This window comes from Rhinopithecus roxellana, chromosome 3 (assembly GCF_007565055.1).
Source record: "Rhinopithecus roxellana isolate Shanxi Qingling chromosome 3, ASM756505v1, whole genome shotgun sequence".
Lineage (NCBI taxonomy): Eukaryota > Metazoa > Chordata > Mammalia > Primates > Cercopithecidae > Rhinopithecus > Rhinopithecus roxellana.
In genome coordinates this window covers 158,176,042-158,193,900 of record NC_044551.1, presented here as the reverse complement: position 1 = coordinate 158,193,900, position 17,859 = coordinate 158,176,042, and the positions used below count along the sequence as shown (strand labels likewise).

The following is a 17,859-nucleotide window of genomic DNA, read 5'->3' as shown; positions in this document are numbered from 1 at the left end:
GGTATCATCTCATTTAATCTCTACAACAACCCTTTGGGGTCCCTGTCCCTGCTTTCTAGACTGAAGAAACTGAGGTTTAGAGAGATTGAGCAAGTTGATCCAAGTCCCAAAGATAGTATTAATAGGTGGCAGAGCTTAGGACCTGAGCTACGCTGTCCCATTCCAGAGCTAGACTTGTAACCACTATTCCCTCCATGAGTCTTTCCTTGTTCGCTCTCCTCTGGGCATCCCAGGACCCCCAATCCCTCTGCTGTTCCTTAGCCACCATTCCAGGCTTTATGCTTGGAATCATGGGTCCTCTCAGACCTGCCGAAAGATCTGGAGAAACTACACAGGTTTGATATCCAGTCCGCGGGCATGGTGGCTGTGAGAAGCACCCCAGAACCCCTGGTCTCCCACCCTTCCATACGCGCACTGGCACTACTCACCACTGGCGGAGGCCAAGATCATGGCTTGCAGCATCTCTGTGTCAAACTGGTTATTGGGCCAGGTGCCGGTATCATCGCCATTTTGGGAGCTGGAGAGAGAATAGGATGGTGAGCACAAACTCCCAGGCCAGCACAGCTCGTGCCCCTCCTGTCCTCTCCCTGGGCTCCCAAACCTAGTACCCTAACCTTACCCCATGCCCAAGACCTTCTTCTCTCAGCAAGGTAGGAGGCACTTCTACAGTCCTCCAGAAGCCAGAATCCCACAAGTCAGTCCCCCAAACTGGCTCTTTGCTGTCTCCGATGCTTTTTTTTTTTTTTTTTTTTTTTTTGAGACAGGGTCTGTCATCCAGGCTGGAGTGCAGTGATGCGATCTTGGCTCATTGCAACCTCCGCCTCCTGGGTTCAAGTGATTCTCCTGCCTCATTCTCCCAAGTAGCTGGGATGACAGGCACCTGCCACTGTGCCAGGCTAATTTTGTATTTTTAGTAGAGATGGGGTTTCACCATGTTGGCCAGGCTGGTCCGATGCATTTAACATAGTGCATTCCCCCACCCACCATGACAGAGCCTGGCTTCCTGTCACAGTGAGGAAGATCAAACCCTCTCCAGAGAACTGTAAAGGTGGGAAATGGAAGAGAATGTTCCAGAGCTAGAGAAAAAGTGGGGACCTAGGAAGTACCTAGTGGGAGATGTAGGAGGCCCCAAGAGACCCTGGAGCAGGGAGAAGAAATTTCTAAAATTCAATGGCTTCCTAAGCCCTCAGAGTAAAATCCACGGCCATGTAAGAACCTGCCCCTCCTATTTTACAAGAATCCCCGCCCCCCATCCCACTCTCAAACACTCTATCATCAAACTTTTCCCAAGGTGCACTTTCCTATCCCTCAAGTTCCCTCTTGCTGTGAATCCTGGGCAGATAGTGTTCCCTAGAATGCCAGTCCCCCAACACTTACCATGGTGACACGAATAAAATGTATCAGAGGGAATCCACTCAGACTGGGCAGTGCCTCCACTGTACTCCCATCCCAGCGGCTGCCCCACATGGCACTAGTCACACTGCAACTGTTGTTGTGCCTGTCTGTTCCTCCACCATGCTGACTTCTGTGAGGCGGGGACTCTGCCTGGTTCCTACTGAAGCACCTAGCACAAAGCCTAGCACTTGGACCTCATTGAGACTTTTAGAAACTCCAAGTACTGAAAAAACACGAAATGATTCATAATTTTAAAAAATACTAAACCATAAGAAGAACTCTACTTCTTAGCAGGTTCAGCTCTGCTTGGATTTTTCCCATAGTGATAATTTCCATGATTTTTTTTGAATTTCCAAGGATGAAATTATTTCAATTTGCAGGGGAGTGTTGGCGGGAAACAACCCTGGCACACACACAGTCTGCCCTTTAGGTAACTGTTTGGCACCATCTGGCTCAGAGAAGTGTTTCAATAAATATTTGTCGCTTGAATGAATGGGAAGAAGCCAGCAGAGACAGTTAAGTGACTGTAAGGTAATAAGAAGGGTTTGGCACCATGGGAAAGGCTGCAGGGTAGGCCTTGAAGGCATGAAAATGTGTGTGTGTGTATGTGTGTGTGCATATTTTGTCATGGTGGGTAAGCACAACCAAGAACTGCTTTACAATTTTTTCAAGGTCTGTCCCTGCTTTTGGTTTCGCCCAATCTGGGATTCCCCACCCTTAAGTAGATGAACTCAGCCTAAGAACAGACACAGGCTGCCGTGTGTGACCTCTATACCATCACAACAAACATAAAGCTAGGGTTGAAGGGGAAAGCAGGAATCTCAATTCTCCTTCCCAAAAGTGGGAAGAGTTGTAATTTTGTTTCCATTGATTCAACGATTATTTCTCTTTTCTTTTCTTCTCTTTTCTTTTCAACTAGAGTCTCGCTCTGTCACCCAGGCTGGAGTAAAGTGGCACGATCTCGGCTCACTGCAATCTGTGCCTGCCAGGTTCAAATGAGTCTCCTGCCTCAGCCTCTTGAGTAGCTGGGACTGCAGGCGGACGCACACCACCATGCCCAGCGAATTTTTGTATTTTTAGTAGAGACAGGGTTTCACCATATTGGCCAGGCTGCTTTCGAACCCCTGACCTCGTGATCCACCCGCCTCCACTTCCCAAAGTGCTGGAATTACAGGTGTGAGTCACTGCACCCCTCCAACAATTATTTCTTAAGGAATTACTATGTACCAGACACAGAGCTAGGTGTTGGGGTTATGGCTGTGGATATGATAGAAATTGTCCATCTTTACGGTGCTCATGGTGGGCACGGAGAGGCTAATTTTAAATAATTACACAGTACAGTAATTGCAGTTGTGACACTTGCCATGGGCTGTGTCAGGGGCTACCAGAGGGTATGAAGAGAGGCAGGGGCGGGCAGACCACGAGGTCAGGAGATCAAGACCATCCTGGTCAACATGGTGAAACCCTGTCTCAACCAAAATACAAAACAAACAAAAAAAAACTAACCGGGTGTGGTGGCACATGCCTGTAATCCCAGCTACTTGAGAGGCTGAGGCAGGAGAATCACTTGAACCTAGGAGGTGGAGGTTGCCACTGCACTCCAGCCTGGCAACAGAGCGAGACTCCCTCTCAAAAAAAAAAAAAAAAAAAAGAGGCAGGGTTAGGCAGCTCAGCCAGTCCAGGCTTCCCTGAGAGGAAAAGACAGTGAATTTAAATCTGAAGAAATTGTCCAGGTAATTTTCAGAATACCAGCAAATACATGTAGAAGGAATGACAGAAAATCACTGCTTTGTAATCACTGATGTAAAAACAGATACAAGCAAGGATTATCCGTGAATACTAAAATTGCATGAAGGGATGCCGCCTATCTCAAAAAATCTCATTCACAGGTTACTTATTAATCACAAATATTTTAAAATGTCTTTATAAAAACATTTTTATAATGGAGAGGTTTGGGACACTGTTTTCACCACGCAAACAAACTCGGCATCACTGACACTGGGACAAGCCGACGTTAGATGAGTCCCAGTGTGATGTCCCAGTGTGATGCTGCGGGAAGTATTCCTACCAAGGTGTGTAATCTGAATCTAACCATCAGAGAATAGCCAGCACATCCAGGTGAGGGGACATTTTAAAGGACAACTGGCCTGGACTCTTTAAAAATATCCATGTCATTAAAAAAATAAAAAGACTGGGAGCCAGATCCAGATTAAAGGAGAGAAAAGACTGACAACCAAATGCAATCTATGCTCCTTGATGAAATCCTGGATTTAAAAAAAAGAAAAAAAGGATAAAAGAACACACAGAACATTTATGAAAATCTGCTGGTGGATTCTATATTATTGTATTAATGTTAAATTCCTCAACTGAATATCTGGGGTCCTTACTTCCAGCCCGACTGAGCTCTCTGTGGGCCTGGCTGAGGGTGCAGGGTCAAGGCCAGGTGGTCTCAGCCCCAGGTGAAGGGGGTTAGTGGGAATAAAGTAGGGAGAGCAGGGAAGCAGGGAGGGGTTGCAGAGAGGAGAGCATGGGGGTTGTCAGGGAGACAACGGGACCAGATGCCAGAGGTTAAGAGGATGACCTGTCATGGGGGGCAGTGGTGTTGAGGGAATAAAGCTGAGTGGAAAAGTGGGCTTGGAACCATGATGGTCAGGAGTGTAAGGAGGAGTCCTGGGAAATGGTTGAAGATTGAGGGCCAAACAGGTGGGTGGGCTGCCAACTCTGTGAAGCTGGGTAAGAGATGAGCAGAGGGAGAGAGAGACCTCTTTTTTAACCATTTACTGAAAGCTTCCTATTCTAAGCTGACTGGGTAATATGTTTGTCTTTCTTATACTCAGAACCACACTGCAGGTAAGTGTTATGATTATCTATATTTTCCAGCAGATGAAAACAGGGCTTAGAGAGGTTGAGAGATTATACCAGAGTCACACAGGTGGAACTGGTAGAGTTGCAACCTGAAACACAGCCTAATATGATTCCAGGGCCTATGATCTTATACACAACAACGTACTGGGCTTCAGCACGGAGGCCTTGGAGCCCCAGCAGCAGATATAAGGGACTCTTCCAGGATTTGGGGAATAGTGAAAAGTAAAAATGGAAGAAATGGGCTACATTTAGTCAACCATTTTCCAAGCAGTGGCCTGTGACAGGACCTAGAATTTAAGAGATGATGAATACGGTTCTTGCCCTATTGAGTGTGGGGTGTGTGTGTGTGTGTGTGTGTGTATAAGGGAATATCCCATAGACTGGGCTATAATAAAATACTCCCTACATCATGCTCAAAAAACTGAGAAATCTAGGAAGTCACCCTGACAACAGCCTGAATTTAATTGTATTAAAATGTAAATGAGGCTGGGCACGGTGGCTCCTGCTTGTAATCCCAACACTTTGGAAGGCTGAGGCAGGCAGATCACGAGCTTGAGCTCGAGACCATCCTGGCCAACATGGTGAAACCCCGTATCTACTAAAAATACAAAAATTAGCTGGATGTGGTGGCGTGCGCCTGTAGTCCCAGCTACTCAGAAGGCTGACGCATGAAAATCGCTTGAATCCGGGAGGCAGAGCTTGCAGTTAGCCCAGATGGCACCACTGCACTCCAGCCTGGAGACAGAGTGAGACTCCATCTCAAAAAAAAAAAAAAAGTAAATGAATGTGTATGTTTTCCAGTGTAGCAAAAGCCCATTAGCATTAGAAAAATAATATGTATATTCATATGAGGACTTATTCTGCAAATGACTTGGGAAGAATTCTGAAAGACATGGGGAAATTCCATGATACACTGCAAAGAAGAAAAAAGCTATAATTCTGACAGACAGTATGGCCTCAGCTGCTATTTTTAAAAAACTAGTAGGAAATGTACCATATGACTGGGAATAACAGTTCTTGATATGTGAATAAAGTGTCACATAAAAGTGTGACAAGTTTGTGAACAATTTATTTAGGTAAATTAGATTTTTTAAAAACGAAGCTTGTGCATATTCTTTCATTACACAAAGAAAAGTTTAGAAAGATACATATGAAAAGGTAAGGATTCAACAAATAAACTGCAAAAATGGAAGATGGAGGGGGAGTCTTTTACATTAAAAGAGCTTAAGATACTTAAGAGACACTCAGTCAAATATAAAATGTGGACCTTATATAAGAATCATCTGGGTCAGGGTGGTTGCTGGGTGGGATGGAGGCGACCTCGGAGCAGCACTTGGAAGACACAATGAAGAATCCCTCCATTGTTGGAGTCCTGTGCACAGATTCACAAGGACTTAATCTGGGTTGCCGTGGGACCCTGTCAGATGAGCACGCTGGAGTGATATCTGTTCTAGCCCAGCAAGCAGCTAAGCTAACCTCTGACCCCACTGATATTCCTGTGGTGTGTCTAGAATCAGATAATGGGAACATTATGATCCAGAAACATGATGGCATCACAGTGGCAGTGCACAAAATGGCCTCTTGACACCTCATATCTGTTCTTCAGCAGCCTGTCACAGGAACTCGATCCTACCTATGTTAATTACCTTATAGAACTACTAAAGTTCCAGTAGTTAGGCCATTCATTTAATGTGCATTGGACACTTTTCTATTTATTTAGAGTCAATTGCTTTCTAATGCTCTATGGACCGACTATTAAGATATTAGTAAGAAAGGATCATGTTTTGAAGCAGCAGGTCCAGGTCACTTTGTATATAGAATTTTGCTATATTCAATAAATCTGTTTGGAGGAAAAAAAAAAAAAAGAATCATCTGGCAGGGCAAGGTGGCTCACACCTGTAATCCCAACATTTTGGGAGGCCAAGGAGGGTAGATCACTTGAGGCCAGGATTTCAAGACCAGCATGGCCAACATAGTGAAACACTGTTTCTACTGAAAATACAAAATATTAGCTGGATGTGGTGGTGCACACCTGTAATCTTAGCTACTCGGGAGGCTGAAGCATGAGAATTGCTTGAACCTGGGAGGTGAAGGCTGTAGTGAGCCGAGATTGCGCCACAGCCTGGGCGAGAGAGTGAGACTCTGTCTCCAAAGAAAAAAAAAGAAAAAAAAAAACAAAAACAAGAAAAAAAATAATCTGTTAAAGATGGTGGAGATCAAGATGAAATTACATGATGTCTGAGATTTGCTTCAAAAAAATCCAAGGAGAGGATAAGGGTAGGGATATAGGTGAAACAAGATAAGGCATTAGTTGAAGCTGGATAGTGTTATCATACAGGTTCATGACACCATTCTTTCTACTTTTGTACATATTTGAAATGTTCCCTATTAAATTGTAGTTGGTGGTGGTTCTCCCTAGATTGTAAAATGATGGGTGGTTTTTCTTTTAATTTTTTTCTATTTTTCATGTTTCTATAACGAGCATGTACTGTTTTATAAGCAGAAAAAAATTAAGTCGCTATTTGTTTGTTGAATGACTGCCCAAACTGAGAGACAGCAGGGATACTGTCTCTCTGAGGAGGAGGGATGGTAATGTGGAGCCATCAGAGAACAGGATGGGGACCAAATGGAGACTCTTTGTGCAGAGGCTGGGGACAGCTGCAGGGCAGGGCCTGGGTTACAGCCTAAGAAGGGGGAAATGGTTTGTTGGGCTCAGAGCTTGAGACAACAGTTATTGGGATCAGACACCCAAAGGATGACCTGAGAAGGGATAGTGGTGGAGAGGAGAAGCATGTGCCAAACAGGGACTTAAGAATGTAAGTCTTCTTCATTCTTTTCCCTTTCCCTTTTCTCTTTCTTTTTCTTTCTTTCTTTCTTTTTTTTTTTTTTTTTTTTTTTTGAGATGGAGTCTCGCTCTGTCATCCAGGCTGGAGTGCAGTGGTGCGATCTCGGCTCACTGCAACCTCCACCTCCTGGGTTCAAGCGATTCCCCTGCCTCAGCCTCCCGAGTAGCTGGGACTACAGGTGCACACCACCACTCCTGGTTAATATTTTGTATTTTTAGTAGAGATGGGGTTTCATCATGTTGGCCAGTTTGGTCTCAAACTTCTGAGCTCAGGTGATCCGCCCACCTCAGCCTCCCAAAGTGCTGGGATTATAGGCGTGAGCCACGGCGCCTGGCCAGGTCGTCTTCCTTTTGTCTAGGCAGTGTGACCCAGTGCTGACTTGAACTTGAACAAGTTTACTGAAGAACTCAACGCTAGCCCTGCTTTGAAGCTGGTGTGTCTGACCAGACCAGGCTGGAGGGCAGTGGGCAAGATGGTGGGGAGGGAGTGAGGCAGGGCATCAACAGAAGACTGGAACCAGGGTTAGACTGAATGAAAGGAACCTTCATCCCCTCACTCCAAGGCCAGCAAAGAGAAAACTCCCTGCCATTCCCTTGATCCCAGGAGGCCTCAGCATAGGGCTTTTGCGTAGGATTTCCCATTTGAAATGATTTTCCTTCTGTGTAGGCAGTGTGACCCAGAGCTGGCTTGAACTTGAACTAAGTTTACTGAAGAACTCAACACTAGCCCTGCTTTGAAGCTGGTGTGCCTGACCATCTGGAATGCTCTTCCTTCTTTTCTTCAGCTGGTTAATTTGTATTTGTCTTTCGATCTCAGCACAACTTCATTTCCAGGATGTCCTCCTCCTCCCTAAATCAAATCCCTATTATACGCCCACACCACCAGATACAATTCTACCTAGCACTATGACAGCTTCAGTCTCACATTTATTTGTGTAATTATTTGGTCAATATTTGTCTCCTTCAATGCACTGTAAACTCCTTAAGGGCAGGGGCCTCCCACATCAAAAACACTGCCTGGCCAACAGAAAGTGCTCACTGACCATTTGTTGAATGAATGAAGGAGTGAAGTTGAAGTTACTGGACTAGATCCTAGTGCTTATTTCATATTGACTACTTTGGAACCACTGAATCAAAAATGTGGCCAGGGGCAATGGCTCATGCCTGTAATTCTAGCACTTTGGGAAGCTGAGGCAGGTGGATCAGTTGAGGTCGGGGAGTTTGAAACCAGCCTGGCCGACATGGTGAAACCCATCTCTACTAAAAATACAAAAATGAGCTGGGCGTGGTGGTGCACACCTGCTGTCCCAGCTACTTGGGAGGCTGAGGCAGGAGAATCACTTGAACCTGGCAGGCAGAAGTTGCAGTGAGCTAAGATTGCACCACTGCACTCCAGCTTGGGCAACAGAGCAAGACTCCGTTAAAAAAAAAAAAAAAAATGTTTGTTGTATCCCCCACAGGTTAACTAAGGAAGCAAAGAGAGGAGAGAGAGAGAGGTTCCGCACCTTCTCCTCCATATTTCCAAGAGCTCCCACATGTATTCCAGGCCACTAAGCCTCTCATCTGATGAAAAGGGAGTTGAGGCAGAGGTAAGGTGCTTATCCCAGAGGACACATGAGAGGCAGTTGGTGGGGCTTCCAGGTTCAACAGTGAATTCTGCTTCAAAGTCAGTGTATGGCTTGGGGTGGAGATAGGTAGAGGGAACATAAATGGCCTAGAACTTCTCAATGTCACCTCCTCCTAGAAACCTTCCCTGATCTTCCCCCCATTACACTCACATTGTTCTCTGCCTCTCAGAACTTACTATGATTTGTAGCTAGATTATTTTTTTTTCATGATCTCAGCTCACTGCAATCTCTGCCTCCCGGGTTCAAGCAGTCCTCTGCCTCAGCCTCCCAAGTGGCTAGGATTACAGGTGCCTGCCACCACGCCCGGCTAATTTTTGTATTTTTAGTAGAGATGGGGTTTCACCACGTTGGCTGCCAGGCTAGTCTCAAACCCCCACCTTGTGGGGGTGGTCCATCCACCTTGGCCTCCCAACGTGCTGGGATTACAGGCGTGGGCCACAATGCCCAGGCTTTTTTTTTTTTTTTTTTTTTTTAAGTGTTACTTGTTGCAAATTTTCTGTCTCCACTGCTGGCCTGGAAGCCTGTGAGTTCCAGGATCACATCTACTTGTTCACTCTTTTTTTTTTTTTTTTTTTGAGACGGAGTCTCCCTCTGTCACCCAGACTGGAGTACAGTGGCACAATCTCGGCTCACTGCAAGCTCCACCTCCCAGGTTCACGCCATTCTCCTGCCTCAGCCTCCTGAGTAGCTGGGACTACAGGCACCTGCCACCACGCCCAGCTAATTTTTTGAATTTTTGTAGAGACGGGGTTTCACCGTGTTAGCCAGAATGGTCTCGATCTCCCAACCTCGTGATCCACCCACCTCAGCCTCCCAAAGTGCTGGGATTACAGGCAAGAGCCACCGCACCCAGCCTACTTGTTTACTCTTATAGCCCAATGTTTAGCACAGGGGTAACAGCCAACTTGTTTACTCTTATAGCCCAATGTTTAGCTCATAGTAGATGCTCGATAAATATTTGTTGAATAAATGAATGAATGAATACATTAATGGCTTAATGGATAACTTATGAGAAGATTGGCAAGGCCAGCAGGGAGAAAGACAACAGCTGGGGTCAAAGGAAGGGCAAGGGCAGCCCAAGCCTTTTGATCTGCTGCTTTTTAGGGGGCTTCTAAGAAGCACTTTGCATTCCTAAAACGGGTGACAGGACTGTGCATGCCCAGGAGCTGGAATCTCTGCCATACACCAAGGGCTCCTGGGTCCTTGTGGCAACAAGGGTTTGGTTGGTTGCAGGATAGGGAGAGAGGATTCTTGGAAGCTCAGCATCTGTAGCAACTTGGCAAATGTGGACAGCAAGTACTCAACCATTGAGGAGGTAGGGTAAGGTGGCCCAAGCTCCTGCTTCTCTCCCTGGGCTCTGAGACTCCTCCAGGCTCCTGACTTCTAACTGGGAGGCCTGGCCCACAGCCTATCCCACTCTGCTCAGACCAACTGAAGATCTTTCTGCTGAAGTTTCCCTCCCCTTCAGCCCGCAGGGGGTTCCTGTCTCAGCAGGAATTCATACCAGATTGAAATGAGCAGCTGGGGCTGCTTGGATGGGAGGGTGTGTGGTGGAGAGCTGTGATCAAAGGCTCAGTGTGTGAGGGGCAGGGAAGGAAGAGAGCACGGTGGTGGTGGTGGTGGGTGGTGGGTGGGGGGTTGTGTGTGCTGGCTTGCCCACAAGCACAAAAAAATGAGAGAAGAGACAGAGGCTCAGAGAAAAAGATGAAATAAAATAAAAAGAGAGATAAAGAAAGAGTAACAGAGAAAGAGGCAGAAAAAGACAACAGGCACAGAGAGATATACAGAGACAGAGGCAAAGAAAGAGATGCAGTGAGGCTGAGAACAGAAAGGAAAGCAGAAATAGTGACAGACAGAGAAACATAGAGGCTGGGGATAGAAGAACACAAGGCGCTAGGAAATGGTGAAAGGAGAAACAGAAAAGAGGTCCAGGACAAGGACAGGGAGGCAGAGATAGAGAAGGAGAAAGTGACGAAGAGTCCTATGTAGTCACTCACTCCACATTAATTGAGCACTTATGCCATGGCGGGCACAGTGGGCGGCACAGATCGATGCAACTAGACAAATGAAAGGGACTGAAGCTGAGGTGCAGCAATCAAGACCGAAGCTAAGACAGAGATGGAGAAGAGAGGGAGAGGCAGAGATTGCAAAGCGAGATAGAGACTGAGGGAAGGACCCAGAGGTAAGAGAAAGTGGCAAAGACAGAAATTCAAGAAAAAGGGGCAGAGACACAGAGACCCCACAGACGGAGAGGGCAGGACAAGTAGGGGCAGAGGACAGTGGGAGGAGCAGCCGGATGAGGGAGGCCTGCTCCATGTCCCACCCAGTCCTTCCTCAGTCCCACCTCCTGCTGTGCTGCCTCCACTCTCCCCAGGCTCCAATCAGCCTTGGCTCTGGAGGCTCTGGAGGAGGTGCTGACTGCGGACGGCCTCCTCTGGTCAAATGTTTTTCTGCCTGAGCCCCAGGTCAGAATGGAGCACAGCTCAACTCAGAGGAGGGAGTTAGGCAGTACATGGGCATAGAAAGCCTCGCTTTCACCCAGAGACCAGCTTAAGACCACCTTTGGTTCCACAGTGCCCTCAGGGGATAGGAAAAGGTGCCGGTCGTGGGGAGAAGGGAAGGAGCAAGCATGTGAATTGAGCTTCCTGAACAGTCAGGGCAGTCGCCTCTTCCTTCTGGGGTCTGTGTGCCAGCCCCCCACACACCAAGACCTCCCTGGGATCTCAAACTGAGGGAGAAGCCATTTGCAGCAAATGCTGAGCCCTCCCCCATCTCCTCCCACATCATCCCTGAGAAAATGCCGCAGAGAAGAGGTTGGGCTGGAGAATCAGTCACCTACCCGCTGGTGCCGGGTCTCTGGGCCTGAGAGAAACGCCAGTCCGTGTTGGGCGGGGCTTGCTGTGGAGAAAACAGAGGGAGAGGGGCTGAGTACCTGTGAGAAATTAGAATGTCACCCGAGCCCCGAGGGGTGGGCCAGGAGAGAAGGAGGGGAGTGGGCACAGAGAAGAAAATGGGCTAAGAGGGGGCGGGGTGGACTCATCTCCAAAGACAAAATACACCTCAGGTCTCAGAGGTCTGAGGTACCAGAAACCAAGAGATAAATCACATTTCATCTGACCACAGTGAGCAAGCTCAGACTCCTTTCCTAAAGAAATGGCCCCTTCCTCCCTGCCCCCAGAGTCAGAACTCCTGAGCCAAAATTCAAGGACTGAAGGCATCTTCTGTGGAACTGGGGGAAGAGGTGCACAGAAATTCCCCTAAAGTGGCAGAGGAGGCTTTTCAATGATAATTCCACCAGCCCTAGAATGAGTTTATTCAACTCCTCAGCTGCGAACAAAGCATCCTCTGCAGCAAGATGGCTGCTGCTCCTGGTAACCCTTTTGGTGCCGGGTTGTGCAGTGATACATTCACAGGGACACTTTCTCCGGGTCCTTGGCTCGCAAGGATCTCTTCCCACAGCTAAAGACATTATTAATTTAGGAGTCATGCCAGATTGGGCCTTTGCATGGCATCCAAGTCCCGGGACACTTCTCACCCCTGGAACTCTGTGCCAGACAATGGTCTGTGACTAAGGAGAAGAGAACAAGGCTGCTCTGTCTGAGACAGAGAAAAATGGAAGGGATGCAGGGGGGAGGGATCCAGTTCCCATAACCTCCAAGTAGGGCCAACTAAGTCTCCAGGGCTCCCAAGGGGCTGATTTGTAGCCATCTCTCACCTAGCTGAAGGTGGGGGGCTCTGGCCAGCCACTTCATTCCTCAGTCCCTTCTGGTCTTTCCAGGGGATGTGTTATCCCATCACACAATCTCATGGAGCACTCCTAGAGCCATCTCCTCACTGGTTCTGGGGTGGGCTGGTAATTAATACTCATACTTGCTCCCAGAAGTGGAGAGTGTGAGTATCTCAGATTACTCCAGGGAGAAGGAAGCTCCAGAACTGCCAGCGGCTCACTCTAAGGCCCACAGGTAGCAGTGATATGAGCAGAACCCAGAAACCTAGCATTCCAGGTACATCGGAAGTCACCAGCACCATTCTAGGGCTGCCATGGAGAAGGGCACAAGGATGGCCAGCCCTCAGCCACTGTATTCTTAGACACAGCAGAATCTACATGGAAATGCAATAATTGTGGTAGGAGGAAAGGGAGCTGGGGGAAACTCAACCTACATAAGGATAACTGGCCAAGTTTGCACTGTAGGAACTGCTCAGAAATACGGAGCTGTAGAAGACTTTCCCCACATGTAAGGTCCTAAAAGGGAAGGAACCCCACCCTTGCCCCATCCCAGCAGAAGCAAACTCCCAGCAGAGCCAACCCCACTCTCCTGTCCTCAAGCTTTTAAAGTTCCAAGTGTCAAGAAATTAAAAACACAAATTCTGGAGTTAGATAGGGGTTAGAATCTCTCTTACTTGCTCTGTGAACTTGAGCAAGTCAGTTGACCTTTTCGAAGCTGTTACAAGCAAGGCATGTTAGTACCTAGCCAACAGCAATGGTGGAAGGAGCGAATGAGATGAGATGCTCAGAAGAGTTATATAGTAAGTTTCTCTCAATCAGTTATCAAAATCACCTGGGGGTGTTTCAAACTAGAGTCCTGATTCCATAGGGGCAGAGTTAGGCATAGATATATTTTGAATAAAAGCTCCTGGAGTTGGGGAAACTTGGGTTTTTTACTATTGCAGTTTCCTCACACATAAGGGCACCCTGGCATCCCGCAGAGCCTACAGCTTTCCATCTGCCAGAAGAGAGAGGACTTGTTAGAGTCTCAGATAGCTTGGTCACCTCCAAATCTCTGACCCTAGATCGCTGGGCACATTGTGATCACGACGGCGCCAAAAGCCTGTATCTCTGGGCGTTGAGAGCCGGGGCACTACAGGCTTCCACTTCCTGCGGGAGGAAGGGGCCGCTCTTGCCACAGGCTCTTGACACCAGGCCTGCTGTCCTATAGAGGCTCACTCACTCGCCCAAGGCCAAGCCCTGCGCCTCGGGCCACTGGGCAGCTCTGCCTGTCCGCCTGCTCGAGGCTTCTGGGTTGAGAGAGGTCGCCACCCTTGAGATGGAGCCCCGGGACCATCCGAACCTCTGGCCCAAGGGTCATAGAGTCCCGCCCGCCTGACACTTAGAGCGCGGAGTCGCTCCAGCACTCCTGGGCCCGTGCCTAGCTCAGGCCGCCCCTAGACGACCCAGCCCAGCCCGGGGCCCAGGTGGGAGAGGTGAGAGGAGGCTCCGGAGTCCTCGCCTGGTCCTGGGCGGCCGCGATCTGGGACCCTCACTAAGGCGCGCACAATCTGCTAAGAGTACCCCTGAGCCAGGCGGAGTGAACGGTCTCAGAGGGGAACTGCGAGTGGGCCGGGACAGGCCTGTGAACCTGGCCGCGAGCAAGTGGCAGTGAAAGCTGGTATTCGTGTAAGCGCAAGTGCGAGGGGTGTGTGCGTGAGTCCGCGCATGTGTTGGCGGGGCGTGGCGAGCCCGTGCACCGTGCGTGGGCCGTGGGGGTGGCCTGCAGGGAGGACACGCATGAGCCCCGCGCGCACACCTAAGTCCTGCAGACAGATGCGGTTGGGTGATGCGGGAATAGGGAGGGTAACAGCGAAGTCACAGATGCTGGGAGTTGGGGAGAAATCGAAGAGGAAACCTCAAGACCGGCGAAGCGTGCCGGAGCCGGCGCCTAGGAGGCTGGCTGCAGGGGTGGATCTGTGACTGCCTCCTCCCGGGACCCCCGACACCCCCGGAAATCGCCCGAAATTCACTGGAAGCTCGACGGGGGCCCCAGCCTTTTCTGTGTGTGGGGTGGGGGTCGGTCCCACCTCCCCTCGCTCACAGTCGCCACCACCCCCGGTACTCGGAGCCCCATCCCTTAATCGGCCACTCCACTGGTTCCGCGCAAACGGTCCAATGATCCCGAGAATCGGGTGGAGCGCAGCCAGCGGCCGAGCCGCCCGGAGAGGAGTGGATGCCAGTTCAGTCCCTTATGAGGACGGCCGGCTTCTCTAGTGCCGCCCCCAGGGGTCGCCTGGGGCGCCGCCGAGCCCCTCACCTGGCTCCGCTCCCGCAGTGTATTAGAGCGGGACCGGATGGCGTCAGGCTCCAGCGCCAGAGCTGTGGGCTGCTGAACGCTGAGGGGTCTTAGAAAAGTGAAGTCACTGCCGTCCGAGGCCGGTGAAAAGCACGTCCTGTAGCAATGGCTCTGCGAGTCTGTGGGCCGCAGCGTCACCTCCATGTACTTGAGCGTGCCGTCCGAGCTCACTTGCAGGTTGGGGCTGGACTGCTTATAGAAGTCCCGGGAGGGTGAGTCCTGGCGCCTGCAGCACTGCCCTCCACCCCCGTCCCTGTCTGCGTTCCCCTGAAGGCACTTAGCTGACAGAAAGGTGAAGGTGACTAGGGATAAGAGACTGACGGTCGCTAGAGCCACAATGAGGTAAAGCGTAAGGTCTGAACGCTCAGGAGAGTGTTTGAGAAAGTCACTGGATTTGGGCATTTCCTCAGGGTCCTCATCCTCCAGAACCAGCAGCACTGTGGCTGTGGAGGAGAGTGAAGGGTCACCATTGTCCCTCACCAGGACCACCACCTGCTGGGTGTCAGAGTCATCCTCCAGTAAGGCCCGGGCTGTGCGCACCTCACCAGTGTGTGTAGACACGAGGAACAGTCCTGGGGCTGTGGACTGTGGCAACAGTGAGTAGGAGAGCCACGCATTGTGGCCTGCATCAGCATCCACGGCTGTCACCTTGGTGACCAAGGAGCCAGGAGGAGCAGAGCGAGGGAGACGCTGGGGGGCTGAGTGTTCCCAGCCTGGCCGTGGGTGCAGCACAGCTGGGGCATTATCGTTCTCATCCAGGACAAACACGTGCAGAGATGTGTTGGCATGCAATGGGGGAGAGCCAGAGTCTCGAACCCCCACCACAATCTGCAGCATCTGCAGCAATTCATAGTCAAAGGTACGCTGGGCAAACACCCGTCCATCCTCTGGGTTGACATACACAAAGGAGGAGGCTGGGGCTCCCTGAATCTGATTTCCTACAATGGAGTAGGTGAGGCGGGCATTATCCCCAGTGTCTGGATCTGAGGCAGCCACAGTGCAGAGAAGGGAGCCTGGAGGCCGGTTTTCTAGGATGTAAGCAGTGTAAAGCTGCTGGTTGAAGTGGGGTGCATTGTCATTAACATCTGAAATGTTGAGCCTGATGGTGAGATGTTTGTGCAGGGGAGGTGAACCAGCATCGCTGGCCAGCAGCTCGATGGTATAGTGGGATGTGGCCTCCCGGTCCAAAGGCTGGCTGGTTAGCAGCGAGTAGTGGTTCTCAGAAGGCTTAATCTGAAATGGCAGGTCCGGAGAGATATCAAGGCTCACTTCACCATTTCTACCTGAGTCTCGGTCTCGCACATTAAATAACCCCACTACTGTGCCCACTGGTGTGCTCTCTACGACAGGGTTGGCCAAAGAGGCCAATAGCACCTCTGGAGCATTGTCATTGACATCCCCCACATCCACTTGAATCACACAGTGGCCCTCCATGGCAGGCTGTCCCTGGTCACGGGCTCTTGCGTGAATTTCATAGAAACTTGACTCCTCAAAGTCTATGGGACCCAACACATGGATTGCCCCACTGCTAGGGTCTAGGCCAAAGAGGTTCCTCACTGCCTCAGATGTGTGGTCTCCAAAAGAATAGTCTAGTTGGCCGTTGGTGCCCTCGTCTGGATCAGTGGCATTGAGGCGGAGCAGCAGAGTACCAATGGGTGCATTCTCTGGGATTCCCACACGTAGAACTGAGGATTGGAAGGTTGGAGCGTTATCATTGATGTCCAGCACGATGACAGAGATAAGGGTGGTCCCTGAGCGGGCTGGGGTCCCTCCATCCACAGCAGTAAGCACCAGCTGATGTCTTGTCTGGGCTTCACGATCCAGCTGCTGCTCTAGCACCAGCTCTGGGAATGGTTTCCCATCTTTTAGGGTCTTCACATTCAGAGAGAAGTGGCTGTTGGGGCTTAGAGTGTAAAAGCTCACAGTATTGGTGCCCACATCCGGATCCTGGGCACTGTCCAATGGGAATCGTGCCCCAGGTGCTGCTGATTCTGAGATGCGCATCTCTCGCTCATAGGTAGCAAAGCTAGGAGAGTTGTCATTGAGATCCAGGATCTCTACCTCTACACGGATTAGCTCCAGGGGGTGTTCAGTCACCACCTGCACTGGCAGCAGGCAGCTGGTGCTGGCTCCACATAGGCTTTCTCGGTCAATCTTTTGATTCACTGCCAGGGCACCACTCATCAAGCTCAGGGAAAAATAGCGCCCATTCTCCTCAGAGCCCAACTGCAGCCGCCGGCTCAACAGATCTGTCATCTTTAAGCCCAGATCCTGAGCAACATTCCCCACCAGCGTCCCCGGCTCAGACTCCTCCACCACTGAGTAACGAAGCTGCCCAGACACCCAGCCCCAGCAGCACAAGGACAACATGCACAGCACTTGCCATTTCCCAGCGAGCTGTGGGGGTGTCTTGTGCCCCATGACCCAGAAGTCCCTTCGTGGAGAGTAAGTCTGTGCTGTCCTGTCTCCAAGGTAGACCCAGGGCTTGGAATGCAGCAGCTGAAGTCTCTTATGTCTCCTTCTAGCCTCTTAAAAACTGCTCGGAGCTTTGCCTGCCTGCAGCAGTTCTTCTTAGTCACCCAGTGGCGGGGGTGGGCGGTGGGGAGGGGAGCTGAATTTGAGTGGAGCTGGGGAGCTGGAGGAGGAGAGGCGGGCTGGAAGAGCAGATCTCCCACCTCAACTCTGAGTCTGATTGGCCAAAAGGTCTATGTGTTCTCAACCAATTATGAAGGCTCCTCAAGCCTGGAAACCTTGGGAACACACACTGCAAATCTGTGTCACAGAAGCTTCCTACCTCCCCACTCATTTCGTGCTGCAGGTTGATTCAGCCCCCTTGGCAGCAAAGTTTGACAGCTCAGATGGTGCTCAACAGGGAAGACAAAGTGATACAAAACTCCTCAGCGTTCTGTCCCAGCAACTTCCTGCATGACTTCAGAAGCTTCCACCACTTTGCTTGAACCAGCAAAATCTTGTCCTTCTGGGAGAGGCAAAGCCCATGTATTCCCCCTCCCTCCCCCATCCTTCTGAATGCTGCTAAGGTGAGAGAAAAGATTAGTAAGAA

At 50.0% G+C, this 17,859-nt stretch overlaps 2 protein-coding genes across 21 annotated transcripts in view; one reads left to right on the top strand and one right to left on the bottom strand.

The window, feature by feature from the left end:
• The window catches only part of LOC104681863 (protocadherin gamma-C4), a 191,594-nt gene that overhangs the window by 7,065 nt on the left and 166,670 nt on the right, over positions 1–17,859 (bottom strand). For 19 of the 20 annotated variants that reach the window (XM_030927791.1, XM_030927789.1, XM_030927786.1 and 16 more), the window contains 2 exons: positions 11,573–11,631; positions 429–517 (listed from right to left, as the gene is read on the bottom strand). In XM_030927791.1, coding sequence (XP_030783651.1) covers positions 429–517; positions 11,573–11,631 — 148 coding nt within the window. Of the gene's footprint in view, positions 1–428; positions 518–11,572; positions 11,632–14,759; positions 17,383–17,859 lie in introns of those variants that run through there. The other variant, XM_030927780.1, reaches the window with a different exon arrangement.
• Positions 5,555–5,845, top strand: LOC104681803 (ragulator complex protein LAMTOR5). Its single transcript, XM_010388224.2, has one exon. It carries the CDS (start codon positions 5,570–5,572, stop codon positions 5,843–5,845), a length of 276 nt encoding a protein of 91 aa, XP_010386526.1. The 5' UTR covers positions 5,555–5,569.